This window comes from Ornithodoros turicata, chromosome 1, assembly GCF_037126465.1.
Source record: "Ornithodoros turicata isolate Travis chromosome 1, ASM3712646v1, whole genome shotgun sequence".
Classification (NCBI taxonomy): domain Eukaryota; kingdom Metazoa; phylum Arthropoda; class Arachnida; order Ixodida; family Argasidae; genus Ornithodoros; species Ornithodoros turicata.
In genome coordinates, this window is record NC_088201.1 from 157,658,743 (window position 1) to 157,680,958 (window position 22,216).

The 22,216-nt window shown below is 46.6% G+C and overlaps 2 protein-coding genes across 2 annotated transcripts; both read left to right on the top strand.

The window, feature by feature from the left end:
• The first annotated feature begins 2,456 nt into the window (after nt 1–2,456).
• Nucleotides 2,457–11,129, top strand: LOC135388189 (uncharacterized). Its single transcript, XM_064617580.1, has 3 exons — nt 2,457–2,550; nt 3,124–5,073; nt 10,243–11,129. Exons 1-3 carry the CDS (start codon nt 2,457–2,459, stop codon nt 11,127–11,129), a joined length of 2,931 nt encoding a protein of 976 aa, XP_064473650.1.
• Nucleotides 11,130–12,423: 1,294 nt separating this feature from the next.
• On the top strand, nt 12,424–13,373 carry LOC135388197 (calsequestrin-1-like). The gene is made up of 3 exons (XM_064617592.1): nt 12,424–12,441; nt 12,486–12,599; nt 13,038–13,373. Exons 1-3 carry the CDS (start codon nt 12,424–12,426, stop codon nt 13,371–13,373), a joined length of 468 nt encoding a protein of 155 aa, XP_064473662.1.
• The last annotated feature ends 8,843 nt before the right edge of the window (nt 13,374–22,216 follow it).

The following is a 22,216-nucleotide window of genomic DNA, read 5'->3' on the forward strand; positions in this document are numbered from 1 at the left end:
AAACCCACAACCAGGACCCGCCGTCCGTTTACCGGCGAAAGGAGGTACTACACGAACAACACGTAATACAAAGGCAACGATTTATTACATACTAGCGAACGCAGGAAAAAACACAAGCGATACCAACAGTTCCCAGCAGGTTCCTCAAACAGCCGTCTGCCTGGTCCGGGGAAAAAGGGGCCTCTGCCTAAGCTAGGCCAAGCCTCGTGTCCGTTTTGGCCCCGCCCCCTGCATGCCCTTGCCTAGAACTTCGGCACGTTTCACGCCAGCCACCTTCGTTCGCGACAGTTATCAGTCCTTTGATAACAAGAGTTCCACAATTACGAGTGTTGTTCTGAATGCAGCCATGCCAATGCAGTAAGCAACATCGACAGTACGTAAAATGAAGCTATGTATTCCGCATCTAGGTGTAACATTTTAATTGTCACAGCAATGTGCACCAATGTAGTTCATGACTTCCTTGGACAAGATGTGGAACCAAATGTCGGAAATACAAAGTCAGGGATCAGGCACAAGTTTTCTTCTATTTGTTTTCCTTATAATATGCAAGATACTGCATATAGTAAAGAAGGGCTCTGTATTTTAAACCAACGCAGTTGAAATCCTTAGTTTACCCCAAGCTGTACTATTGTTGTCTAATCTGGAGAAACACCACAGAGGGGAACTACGAGAAAATTGCAGTGCACGCAAAAGAAAGAAAGAAAGCCTGGTGTATGACAACCATGTCTACAGGTGCAATGTGCTGGACCCTCGTTGCAAAGAGGCCCACCAGGGGTGCCACTACAATCCATCCATCCATCCATCCAGCCCCTCAGCTCCTTCAAGACATGCAAAATACAGTAGACAAAGTGTCCACTTGGAAATCAGGCACTTACACAAAATTACCTTGCAAACTCAGGATCTTTTAGCGCCATTCCAAACACTTGCCATTACGGTATGAAATCCAGCACTGTACCACCTTACAATGTTCCACTACTATACGGACCAACTACGGAAATCAGCAGAAACCGTTCCTTTTCCGAACAAATTTTTTCAGCTGATTGAAAATGGCCTTCCTGTGTCCAGTTTCAAAACAGAGTTACGCAAACTTGTTGAAGTCTTATTAGAGACAGGCTACTCTGTCATGTATTTGTGTGTGTGTGTGTGTGTGTGTGTGTGAAAGTGTGCACAGCTCGGTGCAATTGTGTATATTATTTATGTGGTTGTGATTTGCTGTATGCTCGTAGTGGTAATATCTCAGTTATCGCACACTGTGTTGGTGCTAGGCACCTCATCAGGCTGATGCCTTTCGTGCCTGGTAGCCTTATTTAATTTTCTATGAAATGAGATCCTCATCAAATTATATATCGCTTTTTTTACAATTTTAGGGTGAAGACTTCATGGAAGTGGAAGGAACAGGAGAGGAAGGCATCTCGCAATGGTCATGACAGTTGTCCGTCAGGTACGGGACCAATTTCCTTTATAAATGTGGTATGTAGCATGAAGTTGTTACTAACAAACATTTTTTTTGTTCCCTTTAAAGGAATCTACAGGTGGTGAGCATGCGTAAGGACTTGATATATCTCAATACAACTTAGACCTGCCTGTTGCACATGAGATGTGTGACTCTACTTACACACACAAGCTTCTGCAGGTTCGATGCATGTATATTTTGAAACATGAAAGACAGAGTGCTAAAAATATATCTGATGTGAAAAATTGAGCAGTTCATTAGAGTAATTCTATTGATTTATTTTCAGCATTTTGGGAAATATATAGTGATGGCAAGATTACCTGTGTTGTACTGCCAGACTATCTGCTATTGGAGTTCCTTGTCCTAGTTATTATATCTAATAGCTGTTTGAGGCTATTACATATTTATTATGCAAGTTTTGTGCCTGTGAGTTCATGGAAATGTGCTCTGCTGTGATCACACTGGACAGAGAGCTATGCCTGTATAATAACAGTGACTAATGTTCTCCTGCCCATAAACCTATTCCTAGGGTACATCCGCACCCTTGGAAGTCACTGGAGAGGCGGTTAGCTTAGCTGAATTGGTAAGAGCCCTGGATCAGTAATACAGAAGATGTGGGTTCAAGTCCTACTATTGGCTAACCTTTCCAGTGACTGCCTTCTTTAATCATTCATTTCTTAGGCACTTGATGCTTTGTATGTATTTGTCCTTTCTATGTGTTCCAGTCTCAGACCATCAACTGCCATGTTCAAAAGAACTGTAATATGCCTTTGCGATCTGGAACCCATCCCAACATCTCTTAATGGACAAAGTAGAATTTGTACAGAAGCACACGGTTTGTTGCTCGTGATTATCATCCTTTTTCTAGCGTCTCAGTCATTAAAGCCCAACTTTTTTATTTATCATGAGAGGTTACATGAGAGAGAGAGAGAGAGTTAGCCTCCAGCTTTGGTTTCGTAGCCGAGAAGCAGCCCAAATACGGACGAAGGCTCGAGTCTAACCAATGGCTGGGGTTCCTCGACCAGAGTCCTCCACAACGACAGGTTCTCAGCTGATCACCAATCCGCAAAAAGAACGTCTTCGGAGGAGGCTTGAAGGTTAGGACCAAGGGCAGATCTCCCGTCAGTAGCCATTCGTAATCTGCACACATAGGAAGGAGTGTAAGAAACACGTCTTTTTTTACGTCTTCTTCAATCACAGAGTGACACTGATCAGCGCCTCCTCTATAAGTGGACTATGCCTGTCAGCTCTTCTTCTCCTCGCCGTCTTTAGTCACGTGATCTGCTCTCGTCTTCCAAAACGCGAGGGCGCTGCGTACGGAGGGTACCTCGATTGCCGCAGAAGCCGGAAATGCCGGAAAGGAGCTCACGTGAACATCGTTTTTACAACTTTTCGAGGTGAGTATGAGTACTAGGTACATGATGCGTTTAGATATCCTTGTGGTAGTGATGTCGAGAGTGAAAATAACAAATTTAGTAGCGTTAAACTGAGAAGAAAGGTTCAAATCGAGCCGTCGGCATCGTCGTCTGGTAGTCGCATTGTTCCCGATTCTGTTTTCCACAATCCACACGAGCCTAGCCGTTCCTTGTCGCTCTTTTAGCTCCTTGCAGAGCATTAAGCTGTTGAACGAATAGGACAGGCGCTAAACATTTTTGCAATTTCATTTTCAGGTAGAGTGGTTATGGCATATTGCTGTGTGCCGCTGTGCAAATCGGACGGGAAAAGACCGATTCCTGGACAGAAAACCACGTTTCACCAAATACCTGTGCTACAGGACATTCGGGAGAAATGGTTGGCTGCTATCAAACGGGACGATTGGTCACCAAACTCAACGTCGAACTACTCCAAAGTGTGCAGCAAACATTTTCATGCATCAGACTTCCTTGAAGGCAAGAGGAGACGGCTTAAGAAGGATGCGGTCCCATCTGTATTCAGTGACTTCCCATCTTACCTCCAACCGAAAGTCACGAAGGAAAGAAGTGTTGCCAGCATTAGGAAGAAGACATGTGCACCTGTTTCTGCCATACCACGGAAAAGGGTGCGTCGTGAAGCTGAGCCACCACAGGAAGCAGGAGGGACCTCAACTGAACTGCACGGTCAGGGTAGCACAGACGACCTCCAAGCAAGTCCACGCAGAGAGTGCCCAAACCGCAATGAAGGCACAGAAAGTACTGACACTGAAGGAAGAGCAGAAGTGTTCTGTAAAGGGAACCCACCACCGTTGGTAGCGGCAGTGTCAACCAGTGACCAATCAACCCAGGCAGATATACGGAATGTGCGGTACACCACCTCGCTGGAGCACCGCAGGTTAGCTCGCAAGACTAGGGATATGAGAAAGCAGATCGAACGACTACGGAGCACAGTGGACAGCTATAAAGTGGAACTGAAGAAACTACATGAAGATCAAGATGTAGAAACCTTCCGCTACATCAGAAGCAAAGCTGCAGACAATGACACTCAGGCAATGTTCCTCATGGACCAAGTGAGAAACTTCAAGAAAAAAAGCCCCAGGTGGTCGGACACACTCAGACATTGCATTATACTCAGGCACCTTTCAACGAAGTCCTATGAACACATTAGGAGTGATGGGCTGCTCAAGTTACCATCCAGGAACACTGTACAAAACTACATCGGCAGTGCGAGTGGTGAAACTGGATTTAGCGCTTTAGTAAAAACTCGCCTGGAAGCAGAGCTTCAGAACTTGGGAAATAATCAGTCTAGGACATGTTCATTTGTCATAGACGAAATGCAAATTAAGCAGAAACTGCAGTACAATAAGCAACAGGATGCCTTTGTAGGGCAGGTGGATTATGGCCCTCTGAATTCAGACACAAAAGAGCCAGTACTTGCTAACTCCCTGCTCTGCTTTCTACTGTGTGGCCTCAGTGTCTCATTTCGGATACCTGTTGCATATTTCTTTACAAAAGGCCTGAAAGGTGACGAACTCTCTCAACTCGTGCTTTTTGTGCTGGAGAAAGTTGAAAGCATTGGGTTTCGGGTGCTCAGGATTGTGACTGATAACCACCGCGTAAACGTGAACGCCATGAAAATATTGTGCCGTGGGGACGTCACGCATCGCATTGCACACCCAGCTGACTCACAGAGAGCTCTTTTTCTCAGCTTTGATTACTGTCATATTCTCAAGAACCTTCGGTCCCAGTTCCTAGATTGTGATATAGGCAAGGACAACGAAGTGTCATCTTGCTATTTGAAGAGACTGTATGAATTGCAGAAGGAAGCATCAATCAAAGCAGTCAGGTTCCTGAGCCGGAAGCATGTGTACCCGAATAATATAGAAAAAATGAATGTAAAGCGAGCTGTACAGTTGTTCTCTCCGGACGTCACAGCTGCACTCAAATTTCTGAAAGGCCAGGCTGGCCACACATGCAATCCAATGTATGCAAGTTCAGGACCCACGATACTTTTCATGGAGACATTGTACCGTTGGTTTATCCTGCATGATACGAGCTATTGTACACAGTACATTCACCAAAGGTTTCCAGACGTGCGCCACTATGACAACTCTGAGGATAGCAGACTTGAATGGTTGGAATCCACATTCACCGCGTACCTGTCCAAGTTAAAGGAAGCAACAAAGCCGACTCAGTTCTTCACGATCTGTGGAATGTTGGGATCACCAGAGGATGGGCTCCCTACCCGTTGGCGTTTGGCGGGGCTGACGGGGACCTGTTGACCTGTGGGAAGTGTCATAGAGACGTTGGACCTCCCGTCCAGATTACGGCGGGAGGTCCGTGATGGTTTGATTTCTTTTTCAACGGCTCTGAAAAAGCCTAAGCCGTTCCACTATGTTCCCGAATGTTCCCGATAACACCATGGACACCTCGGCACCGCCAGCTCCTCAGCAGACAGATGCGATGAACGATAGCAACCTTGCCACTTCACTTCATGACCCGTTCACCACTGTCACCTACAAGAAGAACCGAGCCGGCGGTATTCCCATACTGTTTCGACCAGCAACTACTGACTACTCCTTCTGAAAGGTGATTCCTAATGCGGTCACTAGTGAGATACGCCTGCTAACCCAACAACAGGTTATGCACCACCGTTTCCACCGAGATGGTTCTCTCTTCGTCTCCGTACGGTCCGAAGCACCCGCCCGCAACCTTTTGTCTGCTAAGTGCTTAGCTGGCATTCCGGTGATACCATCCATACCCCAATCGTACGCCAGAAATATGGGCAAGATATATGATGTTCCAAGAGAGTATTCGAACGAGGACCTCGTGCTCTATCTTAAAGACGCAGGGGTTTTATCAGCACGGCGACAGGTTCGGCATTCCCTAGCAGAAGATGGCAGTGATGTGTTCACCCCGTTACGGAGCGTTATCCTGACTTTTGAACCTACAATCCGTCTTCCTCCCCGAATTGCCCTTGGGTTTCAGACCTTCACAGTCCAAGAGTACATAGAAGGCCCCATACAGTGTTATAACTGCCAACGATTTGGCCATATTGCACGAAATTGCCGAGGTTCTACACGGTGTGGCATCTGCGCCGGACCTCACCGGAGATCAGACTGCAACAATAAACGAGAGCCAAAGTGTGCTAACTGCCAATCCAGCCATCCCGCATCATTTTCTTTATGTCCTGTCAAGACCGCCGCCACCAAGAGGCACCAAGACCGAACCCTACGACTTCCGTCTGACGCTCCTAGGGATGCTAGTGCCACACTCCCGTCTCGTACAAATGTACAAGAATTTCCTGCACTACCCCCTCGATCTGCACCAGGTAAACGAGGGTCGCTGAACACAGTCGCGGCTACGCCTATCACAAGCGCACCGCCTCCTCGTCCATCGAGACAGATTACAAACACTTACGCCAGTGTGACGGAACCAGCACCCTCATCAGCCCCCCAATATATGCCTCCTCTGGGACTTTTCTCAGCGGTACTCGCTGCCCTTAAGGCCATTGTCTCTGCTTTTCCTGGTGCGGCGCAACTGCCCGAGGTTCAAGCGCTTCTGGCACTGGAGGCATTATCTTCGCATCAGCATGACGGAATTGTATAAAAAAGCCCTGGCCATGCAGTGGAATCCTCGAAGCCTGCGTAACAAGCTCCCAGATTTTAAATTACATCTCCAACAGTACAAGTTCCCTTTCATAGCTATATGCGAACACGGCATGGATTGTACACATCGTGTTAGTGGATACACAATCTATCGCTCTCATGATTCCCCTGAGAGTAGAGCAGCGCTATACGTTCGCAATGACCTCGTTGCTGCACCCATCGGCTCAGTTTGTCATCGCTCTTATGATTACGTCACATGCAGGATCCGCCTTGGCCCCATGCTGTTAACGGTCGTCAGTATCTATATCCGTCCCGCGGTACAGGTCCCGTGGAGTGACCTCGAACGCTTACTTGGTTCTCTGGAAGCCCCGGCGCTTGTGCTAGGGGACTTCAATGCACATCACTCGGCCTGGGGAAGCCGAAGGACAGACAGTAGGGGAAGGAGGTTGTTAGAGGCAATGGAGAATAATAACATGTGCCTGCTGAACAACCGCGAGCCCACTTACATGCGATCCCCACTGTCACTTGATGTATTGGACCTCTCGTGGTCCTCAACCGACATGATTCGCCACTTGTCGTGCGCTACGGACGTCGACACTAGAGGCAGCGATCATTTTCCTCTATATATTTCGCACGACAGACTGCCCCTCTCAGCCACTGCTGGACTGATTTCTTTCACAAACTGGAGACGTTTTCGTGAGGGCCTCAGAACATCTGTGCACACCGGTATGTCCCCAGAGGCTCTCTCTCAAGCAATTACCCGCGGTATTCAGGACGCGGTGGTCACGTCTAAAAGGGTAACAGGCCATATCGGCCATTCCCCCGCTATTAATCACCTTAGAGCATTACGTCGCCGAGCAGAAAGAACGGCTCGTCGGACAGGGCAACTTACGGACATTGTGGAATACCGCCGGATGAAAGCTAAAGTAACACGAGAACTTAAAAACGAGGACAGGAAGCGTTGGCGTAAGTTTTGCCACCACCTTTCACCGTTCGATCCGGCCACGAAGATCTGGCGGACAATCCGTTCTCTGAAGGAGGCGCCCCCTCAAAAGAATCCTCTCGCGGCCTTGGCTCTCGTTCAGCGTGTAGACGAGAACACGCTTGCGACGGACTTCTGTGTGGTACTAACGACTCCGGCGGCTGCCTCGACCACGCCCCTACACCGCAGTTTTGTCCACAGTTTGACGGCTGAACTTCACCACGACTGGCCCCGTCCCCCGGAAGTTATGGACCGCGACTTCACACTAATCGAGCTAAAGGCAGCGTTGAAGCTTGTGAACGCCAGCTCGTCCCCTGGGCCCGATAAAATCACCTATGCCGCCCTCCGAAACCTTGACGAGCGGTCACTCCAAGCTCTCCTTCATGTCTATAACACGTCTTGGCAACAAGGATCTTTACCACATACATGGAAGGAGGCCTTGGTTGTTCCCATCCTGAAACCAGGCAAGCCCCCAAATGCCCTATCCTCCTTTCGCCCGGTGAGCCTGACAAGCTGTATGGGGAAACTGATGGAGAGAATGGTTCTGCATCGCCTTGACTGGTGGCTCGAAAAACGACGTGCGTTCCCTCACGAAATGGCTGGATTTCGTCGCCACCGAAGCTCCATGGATCCAGTTCTCGACCTAGTCTCTACAGTTCAACATGCTCGAGCCCATCGACGGATCGTCCGATCGGTCTTCCTCGACATCAAGCGCGCCTATGATACCGTCTCGCACATTTGTGTGCTGCATGCCTTGCGCTCGTTTGGAGTATCCGGTCGGCTCTTCATCTGGCTCCACGACTTCCTTACGGACCGAACTGTCGCTGTCCGTACGTCCCAAGGCCAAAGCCCTCAGCATCCTGTTCCCCAAGGAGTCCCCAAAGGAAGCATTCTCAGCCCGACACTGTTTAACGTGGTGATGGCCGGCCTACAATCAGTAATTCCTCGCAAAGTGTCGTTCTCCGTGTATGCAGATGACGTCGCCCTTTGGACAGTAGGAAAATCACGCCCGGCTCTCCAGCGCCGCCTGCAGCTCGCTTTAAACAATATCCATACGTACCTGACGCACCTCGGGATGGACCTTTCACCCGAAAAGTGTGTCGAGCTCCCTTTCACGCGTAAAGCTATGGCCAATTTCCCACTTTGGCTTGGCTCAAAGAAGCTAGAACCAGTACGCTTTCACCGCTTCCTTGGCGTGGTAATCGACTCGGACTTGCGCTGGGCTCGGCACATTAAACACCTTGAAACTAAAGTGCAGCGATGGCTCCCCGCAATCCAACATCTTTCTGGCCCAGGATGGGGCTGTGATCAGCGTTCCCTGCTCGCGGTTCACGCGGCATTGGTGAGGGCAACTGTGCTTTACAGCCTTCCTATTCTGCACAGGATATCAACAACTTCATTAAATACGCTTCGGTCCCTGTTTGCTCGAAGCCTTCGTCGATGCCTCGGAGTTCCAAGAATGGCTGAAACACGACAAGTACTGGCTGAAGCTGGTGAGCTCCCGCTCGAAGTTCTCCGTGAACGGGAAACGGCTCGGCACTACCTCCGTTTGCGTGCTCACATTCCCCGCCACCCGCTACTCAGGAAAATTCGATACCGCCCTGGAAGCGACTTCTACCGAGTAGCGCAGAGGACACGCCAGACTCTCACTGGCTTCATAACTAAGGACACTATACCGCCGGAAGACCCCTGGTCTCTCCCGGTACCGCCCACGTTTGTACGCCTCCCAAACCTTCTGCAAAGAAGAGATCAGGTCCCCCCTCAAGTCCTCCGAGCCCATTTTCATGCTCTGGTAGACGAGAAGTTTTCTACGTTTACGGCAGCATATACTGATGGCGCATCCCGAAACAACAAGTCCGCCTCAGCCTTCGTCATTCCATCCGAAGGCGTCGTGCACGGAAGACGCCTTTCACATCCAACCTCCTCCACAGCTGCGGAACTCTATGCCATCCTTTTCTTTCTACAACACATCGCTGATTTTCCACCCCGGGAATGGGCAGTCTTTACAGACTCCAAATCTGCACTTCAAGCAATTGAAACTTCCGGCATACGAGGCCCATCCGCACCCCTAGTCACCGACGTATTAATGGCTTACCACACTATCTACGCCGCAGGCCACAGGCTCGTTCTCCAGTGGGTTCCAGCCCATTGTGGTGTCGTGGGGAACGAGCAGGCCGACAGCGCCGCAGAAGCAGCACTCTCGTCTCGGAACCGGACCCGTATTGTTCTGCTCAGAGGAGACCGCCGTTCAATTCTGCGACGTCTAGTGACACCCCTGGCTTCCCGCCAACGGACAACCGACATTCTTCCCCCCTCTATGTTGAACAGAGTTGATCCCATGCTCGCTTTCCGCATGCCACGAAACACATCTCGTCAGGATGCTGCATTAATCCACCGCATGCGCCTCGATGTGGCCTTTACAGCTCAGTGGCGTTACCGCTTGAGACAAATTGATTCTCCCACCTGTTGCCACTGTGGTGCTCTTGAGGATCTGGAGCACATTCTTCTTCATTGCCCTCACTACGAACCTTCCCGAATCACACTCTCCGAGTCTCTTCGTCAGCTGGACTCTGGCCCTTTCTCCCTACCGAAATTGCTTGGTCCCTGGCCCAATCCAGCCCAGCAACGCTCTGCGCTCAAAGCTCTTCTGACATTTCTGGACACCATCGGACTTCGATCGTTATTGTAAAGGGGCTCGTTATTTTATTCCCCCCATTCCACCAAGCACTGGGGTAGAGTATCGCCTGTTGCGATGAAACTCCCCACTCTCCAAGACCGAAAATAAAGTTGTTGTTGTTCAGTTCTTCACCAAGGAAACATATGAGGCATTGCTCATGATGACGCATTCCACGGTTGCCTGTGTGAGGCATTTGCTACAGGAAGAAAAGTTTGGATTTGTGTTGACAAGGAAGTTCAGCAGCGATGCAGTTGAACCACTGTTTGGTGCATTGAGGGGATCCGAAGGGTGCAACGACCAAATGAACGTGAGGTCCACGTTGCATGCACTAGAGCGAATCCTGAAGACTGGAATTGTCATTGCATCACAGCATAGCAACGTGTCGCACACGGTTTCATCAAACTCCAACATAGTTGTCACAAATGTTGCGCATCAAGCACCAACAACGTCACCCTTCAACATTCCTTCTGAAGCAGAGTACATCCTGCAAGGACTGAGTGAGCCAAGGCAAGGGTGTCTGCCCAGCCTACAACTGTCTGCCACAACCCATGTCGGAGGTTTTATTGCCCGTGTTGTCGTCGAGAAAGTTCATTGCGAGAACTGTTGCCAGCTGGTGCTAAAAGCCAAGTCCAATCAGGCTTCTCAGGGTCTCACAATGCATCAGGACCGAGGAGGACTCCTGTACCCTTCTGATGACCTTGTTTACCTCCTCTGCATCTTGAGGCAATTTGCTGAGGCTGTACTCTCCAGCAAGCCCAAACCCACGCGGCCACTAAGCACCCTGCTGCACTTCGCAGTGCCTGCAGTCTCTGAATGTCCCCTGCTACAGTGCTCAGTGAACACCAAGGAACACAGGCACGAGCTTGCACAGTTGATCTGCACAAAGCTTTTCAGGCCGCTCCTTACAAATCATGCATTCCATGTAACAGACAGGAATGATGCAGCAAAAGCTTTTTTCAGGAAGCCTCTATCAAGAAAATACCTGAGGCTGAACTAAATGCTGACCTTATTGAAGCACTGAGGCATACACTTGGTACAGCCTTCAAAGTTTCGGTTATATGTTCAGACTACCTTTCAGTGTGCTTTGTGTTGCGGGTCTCTTACTGTTTCATTTGTATACTTATTGCTTACTTCCATACTTATTGCTTATTTTCACACATCCTGTGTCATGTACCTGTTCTTTTATACGTGTAATTACATCGTACGCGTAATAAAATTTTAATTACAGCAAATTACGTGTAACAAAATTTTGTTAAAATGTATTGCGCCCATTATTCCGGGAGCCATGGAGTTTAGCATCTTGCACGCAGTGAGCACCTCGGGCGCCGGTTCGCTTTCCCCACATTCATTGGGGCAACGTTGCATCAGAGAGCCTCCTGTTACTTTCGCAGTCAGCTGACATCCTCATACTGCAAAGAACCTCCATCGAACATTCAGGAACAACCATCATTGCTGCGAACTCAGAAGTCCGGCGATAAGCGGACGTGCTTTCCTTCCGCGCCGCGTCCCTCCGTTCATGGCGCCCTCTTGTGGCCACGTGCGACATCGCGTGCGACGCTCTCCTCCTATGCTGCGCGGCGCAAGCTGACAGGCATAGTCCACTTAGAGGAGGCGCTGCACTGATGATCCATCTTCTCCACCGTCTTCTTCTTCTTGTTGCTTTACGAGACGCATTCCTTTACAATGCACATCGAACGGTACCGTGCGACAGCCGAGAAACGGGCGTATCAATCGATCCGCCCAACGTTTTTGCTCTGAAAAAGTGATTGAATATAAAACAAATAACACAGAAAAAAAAAGAAAAACGTACCTTTGGACCACAAACCACCGCAGTTGGTGCAGAAGAAGTGGGCACTGCCAATCTCCCGAAACACGTGAGGTGGGAAGAAACCGACTTCACGAGCCGCAAAGTTGTTGAAAACTGAAAACGAAACACTCCAAACAAACAAACTTTTTTCTCAAAACAGGCATCACTTACCAGGATCATGTCGATGAGAGCATTCTCCTAACCACTGGAATGATCCCCCAATTCGTAATCCAGTAAGCTCTTTATTTATTTTATTTTTGACAAGAGAGAAGTAGAATATTAGCAGGTTGATGCTCGATGACTCAGAGGATGATGCAGAGGACGTAGGACGAGGACGCTAGGTTAGGATACTCTTTAAAGAAAAGTTGTCTTCCTAACTGTGCTTTTGATTTCACCCTAGACCCTCCTTTATTTATTTATTTTTTGCACGTGGCAACGTGCTTCGAAACAACGGTTACAACAAACACAACCAACGTGATGAAAAATGGAAGTCACTGAAAAGGTTAGTCAGCTGCCGGACACGAACCCTCATCTTCTGTGTTCCAGCCTCAGAACATCAATTGCCATCATGTACAAGCAACGAGCTTCGAAAGAATGGTTACGGTGACAACAACAACGACAATCAAGGTGCTTCGAAACGACGGTTACGACAGAAAAAAGGTGGGGCTTGGAACGCAATTGTCGATTTCACTCCGGCAAGACGGACAGGGGGAGAGAAAGAGGAGAGCGGTGTCAACTATAAAAAGACAGTCTTCGTGGAATTATTCCAAGCCCGCAAGGGCCATCCCTCAACGACGTGGACCGTTTCGTGGAAAAAAATGTAAGCCGAATGTGTTTGATGATTGCTATGTTTGTTCTAAATTTTGTACATTTAGGGGATGATAGTCGCTGACACAATCTTTCATCACGCACAAGTTTACAGGGGCACCGTCAACTGTGTCCAGCCTCTCCGATAGCCCAAGAACCACAACATCAACAAAAACAACTACTACCTCTAGTGTTTCTTATCCAGAAGGAAGAGTGAGTATTTTGTTCTTTAGAGGGGGAATCTCGTATTGATTTTGTTTGGTCGCAGTGCCACGCTGCCTCGTATGCCAGTACGACCCCATCGACGCCAGGCTCGTGGCCGTAGAAAGAGAACACGAGGCTAGAATAGAGAATCTCGGTAACAGCCCGATAGACATTTCAGAAGAAGAAGAAGAAGAAGATGATGATGATGACGATGATGATGATGATGGTGATGACGACGACGACGACGATGATGATGATGATGATGGCGAAACAGTTATCAGTCCGTCTTTTGTAATGAATCAAACAGATGATGATGACGACGACGACGACGACCCCCTAGATGGACACGACAATGCAGACGAACTGCTCATGTGGAAAGGGATCAGTCTTATGCAGAATTCATTCCTCTTTCTGGGTAGATGAGAGTTGAGACACCAGATGCAAGCCCATAATTTTGATGGGAGGATGACCCCGCGGAGGGTCGCAGCATCGTAGTATTACGAGAACATGCCGTACAGAACCATCCCTCCGTCACGGAGAGACGTTGTGACAGATGAGGCATTCGACGGAACGGCTACTAGGTACACGCTTCTCTGCAACCCCCCCCCCCCCCCCCTGACGTTGTCGCACGACGACAACGTATGCGATTTGCGACTCTATGTCGACTCTATGCGACAGTATTGCCGAGCATAGCTCCTGTAATCATGCGCGTCCTGGAAGCTTATCCCATGCCTTTCAAATTTTGTCTGTGCTCGAAGGCGCTCATGGTTAAGGACGGAGCCGACGGGTTGACTTCGCTCGTTCTCCACGAGAACATTTGCATGAGAGTGGTTCATAACCGTCAAGAAATCGAAGGCGCGTTAAATGATGTCATCTCAGATTCGTCACAGCGTATAGAAAGCTTTGCGAGAAAAGGGTCGGGCTTCACTTCCAAAGACGTTCAATGTGTCGACCTAAAAATACTACGTTTGAAACCGAAGCGGATTGGGTGCACTATCGAACTTCCCTCGTACTTAAAGAAAAAAGAAGAATCCTCACAAACGTCAAGCTACCGTGGAACCACGAAAATGAGTGTTTCAAATATAGCGTGCTGGCGCTCTTACATCCACTAAAAAATAACCCCAACGATTTCGTCAGATACAGAAAATACGTGCATCCTACGAATCCGGAGAGACGCGTAACGTACTGGCCGCCCTGCTTCCCAGTTACTTACGAGGACATTACCCTGTGGGAGAGCAAAAACAAAATATCGGTGTTCATCTACGTGTTCGACGAGCAAACGTCGACGGTGAGCACGGGGAGGGTTCCCTGTATGCTCTGTACGGATAGAGTACATTTACTCGAGGTTACACTCTAAATCTGGTCGCCCATAGTAAGGGTTAAAAATTGATCATTTTTTAACCCTTACATTAGGGGTTATGGTCTAACCCTATTGTACGGGTTTTGTAGGCATGGCCTGCACATAAGGGTGACACTCAAGGCTGCAGTTTTTTGGCCTTATGGGTTACGAATCGTAACCCTTCCCGTAGGCGCTGAACCCCGCGTTATGGGTTACCAGTCGTCTGCAGCGCTCTTCCTCTCACAGCAGTGTAGCTTGTGGTGAAGACGGCTCGCTGAGTGCATCGCCGTGTTGTCCCAGCAGATGTACTTCTACAGACGTGGCAGTGTACAGGCATGAAAATAAAATTGTGTATGTGACAAAATAAACGCATGCACACTTGTACATGAAATCCGAGCATGGAACACATACATTTATTATGATTATTTCGCAACTAAACACTTAAATTATTTCGCAACTACTGAGAGTTGGGAAACATTAGTTTGCTTCGTTAAAGGTCAGCTCCGGAGATTTTGCATGGTGGCGGAGAGTTCTCCAAATTCGCATGCACACTTGTTAGTGTCTACTGAATGTGCCTGCGAAACAGTTTCGAAAAATATCGTTTAGTTACTGAGAAAACTGCAGGTTTCGGAATCACCCGTGCACGTCTGATGGTCTGGAAACCCTGTGCAAAAAATCTGTGTCGTCGCGACCGACCTTGCATGCGGCTTCCGTTGGCTTGCTGCCTGGATCGCAATCGCGAGGTCATAAACCGAAACCGGGAGTAGCGTACGCGTACGCGATATTGTTGATACGGCTTGTTAGAGCCTGTGATCACACGTACGCCGTTATCGGTTCATCTGGAGAATGAAGTGCAGTGCTCCCCGCTGTAAGAACACGTACAAGAACAACAAAGATGTTTCATACCACAAGTTCCCAGCAGATCTGGCGGTACGAAACCTCTGGTTGAGAGCTTTGAACTTGACAATGTGGACGCCCGGGAAGAACAGTCGTGTGTGCTCGGAACATTTTGCGCCAGAGTGCTACGAACTTAATCGAATGGCGGAATTCGGGATTCAGAGTCGAAAAACTCTGAAAGGGGATGCGGTACCTACGCTATTTGACAATGAGGAAGAGGATAGCTCCAAGAGACCCAGGTTACAGGTACGTACTCACACTTTGCATATATGAGGCTACGTTGGATATTTGTTAATCATGTGCGCTATGGACGTGCATATAAGAAATGTCGGGAAGTGTTAGCTGTCGTATTTGTTATTGTTCGTTGTCAGCGCAGTTGTTCGTTAATAATCCCCTCCCAAACATATAGGAAGACCCGGGTGAAGGTACCTCATGCAGCACACAGCTGCAGTTCCTTGATCCTTTACCAACTGCAAGCACTGCAGCAGAAACAATAGTTGCACAGGAAACAGCATCAGGTGACACAGGTAATATAGAGCTTATTTTTGTCATGGGGAGTTTGCACGTTGGGTGAAGGGCAGTAAATAACACAAATGCCCATGTTAATGTTCATTTCAGTGGAGCATCAGTTGGTAGCCTCAGGGGTAGTGTCACAGGGACAAAATATACGGTGTCCTCACTGCCACCAAGCGTTACCCACATCTTTCAACATTGTTTCGTCTAGTACCCAAGAATTGCCAACATCTATTGGTGTAGCTGTCGGTACGTCCCACTACTTCAGTAAAATTTCTACATACAGATAAAGCACCAAGTCATAACAAAAACAGAGTTCATATCAGTTTGACTACAGCAATAGATGCAGACAAGGTAAGTTAGAACGTAAATGGGACAAACCACATCTATTGCTGCATTTATGAAGGTGTACCAACTACCCAGCTTTGTCCCTTTTGTGAAAAACAGAGTTCTCAATATCCGTGCATCAGCAGTAATAACCATTGCTAAATATACGTTTCTTTTTGTTCTTTTAATTGCAGAGCCAACAATAGTAGCTAATCAACAGTCAGAGGATCTGCCGCAGCACTTTCGCAGGTCTTCAACACCAGTAATGGAAGAGAATGTAGGAGCCATTGATGACATGATGATTGAGCCATGCTTTATTGAGGAAACCTGTTTGAATGTCACCATTGATCAGAGGTACCCGATTAAATGAATAGCGTAGTTGCAAAATCATGTAAACAACAAAATGTGTCACACATTCAGATTAGGTAGAATGAAAAAGAGAGTGCTACTGATTTCACAGCTGGAGGTATTGTTTCGTTGCAGAAATATTACACTCCTTGAGATAGTATCATTATTGGTTGATTTGTATCTCATACCATATGTTAAAAGAATGCTTTCTGTTTTAAGTAAATGAGATAATGATATCAGAAATGCCATTACTTAATAAAGATATGTGTTAGTGGATGCTACATATTCCAGAACATTGTCTTGCCGTTGCAGTCAGTTAACATACTCTGCAAACATAAAGTCGTTTTCATGTTTCATGTATGCATGTACGCAATCTCTATACAGGGTGTTTCAGTTAAATCCCTGGGATGAGTAATTCGCAAACGGATGCACCAATTGAAGAACTTTCTTTTTTACAAGCTCATTTCAATTTCTATCTAAGTAATGAGCACCTCCCACTCATTCACACGGTGCGCAGCTTGTAGGTGGAATCGGACAGATACGCTTGTAAAAAGAGAAGCTGTTGGGCTGGTTTACCTGTTCGCAAATTGTGAATATAGCCCGGGGATTTAACTGAAACATCCTCTAGAGCAGAACTAGACAAATTTACAAAACCATATTTCCTTTCTGTCTCTCTGTGAAAAGATTTTTTCTTCATGCAGCCAGAATGACAATAACAAATTTGCGAACACCGCCAAACTTTTTGCCCATCAGCCATAATATGATGGCACTTTTGTATTCAGTGACGACAAAGAATGCAGTGAACCTGCTCTGGAGAGTCAACATTCAGTAACTGAAGACGACACTTATGAAGAGGAATGGTGAGCTTTCATTTCAGTTTGAAACCTCACAGTCTTCTTATGTGAGGTATTGAACCAGGTCTAGCGCTCCACTAACTTGAATCATGCAAAATGTTGCGGCGAAGCTGCACTACCTACTCCACACCAATAGTAGTGTTTGCTGCGGTTTCAGCCCAATAAGAAAAGCATTTCTCTCACATACAGGCTCGACCCTAAAGACACCTCCTTCCATCCACAGCAGAGTAGCGAAGGGGATTGGTGAGTGCTATTGCTTTGTCTTCTGGTAACTCCTTTTACATATATTTGTTTACTCAGTTCAATCAGTTTTCTGGAGGAACCTGCCACTGGCACAGCTGAGGATACGAAATTCATTGTATTTGAGTCATGCCTCAGGCAGTTACTGCAGAGGTGTCCTCAGTGCTGCACGCCAGGCTGCGAGGTAACGCTCAAGTGCTTTGGCACACTGGTAAAGGCAACAGTGACTTGTCCAAGGCGACATGTCACACAGTGGTCAAGCCAACCAATGCACCAAGGCACAGCACTAGGGAACATCTTGCTGTGCTGCGCAATATTGTTTTCGGGGTGCAGTCCTACTCAAGTCATCAGAATGCTGAAATTTATGGGTGTCCAAAGTCTTCAAAAGTCCCAATACTTTGACTACCAGCGGTTTTATATGCTGCCAGCAGTAACCGAGGTTAGTTGCACTCAACAAGGTTATGATCAGTTGCAACTATGAGCTTTTTACATTCATGCACAGGTATGGAACACAGAGCAAGCAGAATTGCTGGACAGACTACAGGGACGTGAGCTCTGTGTTGCAGGTGATGGGAGGGCAGACTCTCCAGGCCACTATGCTGATTTTGGGACTTACTCTCTCTTGGAAACTGGAGTCAATCGCATTCTACACATAGAAGTAGTAAAGGTAAATTGGCTGCATGTGCACGGAGAATATTCCATGTGGTATAGTGGCGCTAGGTCCATGATGTAAAACGGTTGGCATTCATCTGCATTGCTAGAACTATGCATGGTGGTTAATGGAGGACAGTCATGTCCTTACAGAATTTTCAGTTCACCATGTACTACCTGTATCACAGCACAATATAACGTTGTACAAAATCATTTGCAATATACAGTACTTAATACGTTTATCAACTAACTGTTGTCAAAAACATAAATCACTTTATTATTTAAGCTTACGGGCACTACACCAAAGTTCAAACAACAGCAATTCCCACAAGGTAGTTGTGTTGTGCCATAATGTTGAGATACTTGTACAAGGACGGTTTGTTGGGTGTCAATATTTCGGTATTTACTTTGACATAGCACAAATAGTGAACTGTAAAAGGTTTTGACTGGATGTAAACGACTACCATGGGGATTTTATATGAGATTCTAAAAAGAGACTGCTAATGTTGGGGCCCATTTTGTGGTGGTGCCTTGGGGCATACACCCCATAACTCCCCCCCCACCTTTACATCTGGCACTGTGAAGCAAGATATTGCATTCTAACTGTTGGAATGTGGTAATGAGTGAAATGCACAGCTGCCACACGACACAGCAAATTATCTGATTGTGTTTATTCAGTCTACCGAAGTTGACTCCAGCAACCGGATGGAGAGAGCAGGCCTACAAAGAGCGCTAGAATACCTTGACCAGCAAGGGATGAAAGTTGCCATGCTCATCACCTACAGGCACAATGAGGTCAAAGCCTTTATGAGGAATAATCACCCGTCTGTAAAGCATCGCTTTGATGTATGGCACGTGGCAAAAGGTAGTTCCACATTCCCCTTGGTCTGCATGCATTGTTTTATAACAGTCTTTGTATACAGTGCAGTACACAAACCAGGACAGATATTCATAGTAAGTAACGTAGGTAACTGAGAGACATGCGGTCAAGGAATTTTTTTTTTCTTAACCATGAGGTGAGTAGATTGACCACGAGAGACCCATTTCCACAGAGAAAATGTTTGGTTATTGACTTAGGAAATTTTGGTGTTCAATTCAAGAAATTAAGTTTCCATCAATTGAAATTAATTACAAAATGGCATCAATATGTGGTAAATGTTATTGGCAGAAAAAAAAAATCCATTGGGCGCATGCCTCTCCATTGCCTACGTTACTTACTATGAATTTCTATCGTGATTGGTGGACAAACCTGTATATCGGTTAACATATTTCATTGTAGAAATGATATGCTTTGATGCAACTTTTGCTTCCGTAACTGTTAGTGTTGAGATGTTTCCAATTTACACATGTTCACATTTTATCGCACCTTCTACAGCACTGCTATTCTTACTACGGAGCAGATATAAGCCACACTTTTGTCTCATTCAGGCATCAGGAAGAAGGTACACGCTGCATCACTAGTGAAGAAACATCAAGTGCTGCAAAAGTGGTGCCCCAGCATTCTAAATCATCTCTACTGGTGTGCACGTACAAGTGACGACGATGGCCAGCTCATCTTAGCTAAGTGGCTGACAATTCTACGTCACATCATTGACATTCACGAGCATCCTGGTCTGCACCCAAGATGTGCACATGGCGAGATAGGAGAAAGACTCTGGCTTCACGAAGGTGATTTACTATGATGCTGCTGCCTGGTACTCATACTAAATTTCACACTTATAGGAACAGAAACCTTCAAGAAATTGGAGGGAATTGTAGCAGCACCACACCTCCTAAAGGACATTCCCTCGCTTGCCCCTAACAAGCAGACGTTTGGTCTAGAGGCATTCCATGCTGTTATAATTCATTTTGCCCCTAAATCTTCAAAATTCACTTACAGTGGGATGGTTGCACGGTAAGTGATGTCTGTGTCAACATTACAACTGTGCTTGGTACCACGCCTTGCAACTATGAACAATTTTGTAAAATAGTGGAATTTACGCAAATTGCACAGGCTGAAAGAACAATTCAACAAAACTCATCCTCCTTTTAGAGCAAAATTAGTTTTTTTCTCTCCAAAATCATGGTGACTCAATCTCGATCAAAAACGTCGACCCCTATGATTGCACCGACAACTTTTGTCATTTTCTTCATTAATGTTGAGCAGTTAACTTTTTAATTATGCAGTATAGAAGCTTGGCTCAAATGCAACCTCTGCTGCTTTTGATGCACTGGTGCCATTACAGCTTTCAGAAAAGTGATTGAAGTAACACCTTCATGGTAAATAATCCTGTGCATTGGGTAAGCACAGAGGAAGACATGACAAGATGGCTCAAAGCCAGCAAAGCGCCATTCTGTTATTACGTCATTACCATCTCTTTCACTATACCACTCCTCCCTTTTTTCCCCACTGTGTGTTACATAAATAAAATATAGAAGCCGACACTGAAGATTTTCGTTTAAGTTTAATTTCTACAAGCTTTCGCGTGGAGGTCCACGCTTCCTCAGGTACAAAGTGAAATGGTGACACACATAAGTATATATAGTATAGACATATACACGATTAAACACACTGCTGTACAAAGAAAGAAAAGGGGACAGGAGATATGGTACCACATGTCTGTGTACAACGAATAGCTGGGCAGACTGATAAGTGACCTCTAACCGTTTAAGAACAGTAAAAGGTGTTATTGTAAACAAAAAGGCTTGCCAACCCATTTGCGCGGAAGGGGGGTCAGGAGTATGGGGAATGAGTGGCCCAGAATGGACAAAAGGGAAGGTTGCGGATTATCTAACTGAGAGCCAGACGATGACTGAAGCGAAGATTCAAGAATTGTGCACAAATAAATATAGATACATAACTATTGAATTTACATAAGCGGATATAACGAGCCAGGACTAAGATTCAGACCATTTGGTGTGAGACAGACCATGAGTCAGACCATGTGTGTCGTTCTCTTCATTGCCCAAGCTCAGGCTAAAGTTATCATGAATATAGTCCACCAGCTTGACTCCATCTATGCCATTTTATGGTACAGCTAAGCTTTAAAAATAATACTAACTAAATAAAGGTAAAAATTATTTTGTTACTGAGATGTATGTGATGCCACGGTGTGTGATGCCACATGTCATGGAAGCAACTCAACACCTTTCTTTTCTTTTTTTCAGCACGTACATCGCAGGGTTACACTTCAACCACAATGCTGACAGGGCAGTAGCTAAGCACATTGTGAGGTGCTCCAAAGCTCGAAAGCGCTGGACAGTGAGTGGTGTGAAAACAAAGGCTTCATATGGTTAGTGTGACCTGTTTACATATTTACTGAGGTTTATGAATGTACCTCTCTGTGGGAGAAAAAAATAATTGAAAAGTGACCACAAACAATGTTCAACTAATGATTCTGAGCAATGCAGGAGTAACACTGAAATGTAAAGCTGCACTGTTCCATTACTATGTTTACTGCACAGAGAGGCACATTCAGATACCATTTTACCACAACATGCTTCCTGATCATCTTCATTTTCACGTCAGACTATGTCCAGAAGCTTACTGGCGCAGTTCTCGATCTGTGTGTACGGTGGCCTTCCTTTGCTGTTGCAAGGAAGAACGTAGAAGAAACCGTTCATGACACACTGAGCAGCAGATGTGGCCCAAAGCCCCAGTTGGAAGAGGCTCAACGAGCTCACCAGAAGAGATTCAGTGAATGAGATCAACAGCAAGGTAGTGGCAACCCTGAATTGTGTGAACCAGATATGAACCACTACAACATTTAAAGTAATGTTAACGGCAGCCGTGCAGTCTCCTACATCAGCAGCTTTGACACTAACATTACTTCATTTCTTTTCATTATTATTATTATTGCACAGTGGCATCACACCGTAGCAGCTTATGGAAGATGACGACGCACCCCTACTACCATGTGCCATGGCACGAGCCAGACGGTTCTATCAGCAACATGATGCGGAATGCAAACTCAACCTGCGATCAGAAACAACATTAGAGTATACAGTGCAGTAAATATAGTAAGGTGGAGTTATATGTGGGGCACTCATCCATATTTTTATCCCCATTACTTCTTTACGAACACTACTCCTGCACTGTTAGAGATTATTTTTCAATG

Excerpts from the sequence above, each read along its gene's own strand:
- LOC135388189 (XM_064617580.1), top strand. The coding sequence starts at position 2,457 with ATGGCTGGGGTTCCTCGACCAGAGTCCTCCACAACGACAGGTTCTCAG. Across the intron at positions 2,551-3,123 it reads TCTTCGGAGGAGGCTTGAAG|GTAGAGTGGTTATGGCATAT; the intron begins GTTAGGACCAAG and ends TTTCATTTTCAG. Across the intron at positions 5,074-10,242 it reads GACTCAGTTCTTCACGATCT|TTGTTGTTGTTCAGTTCTTC; the intron begins GTGGAATGTTGG and ends CCGAAAATAAAG.
- LOC135388197 (XM_064617592.1), top strand. Across the intron at positions 12,600-13,037 it reads ACGGTTACGACAGAAAAAAG|TACGACCCCATCGACGCCAG; the intron begins GTGGGGCTTGGA and ends CTCGTATGCCAG.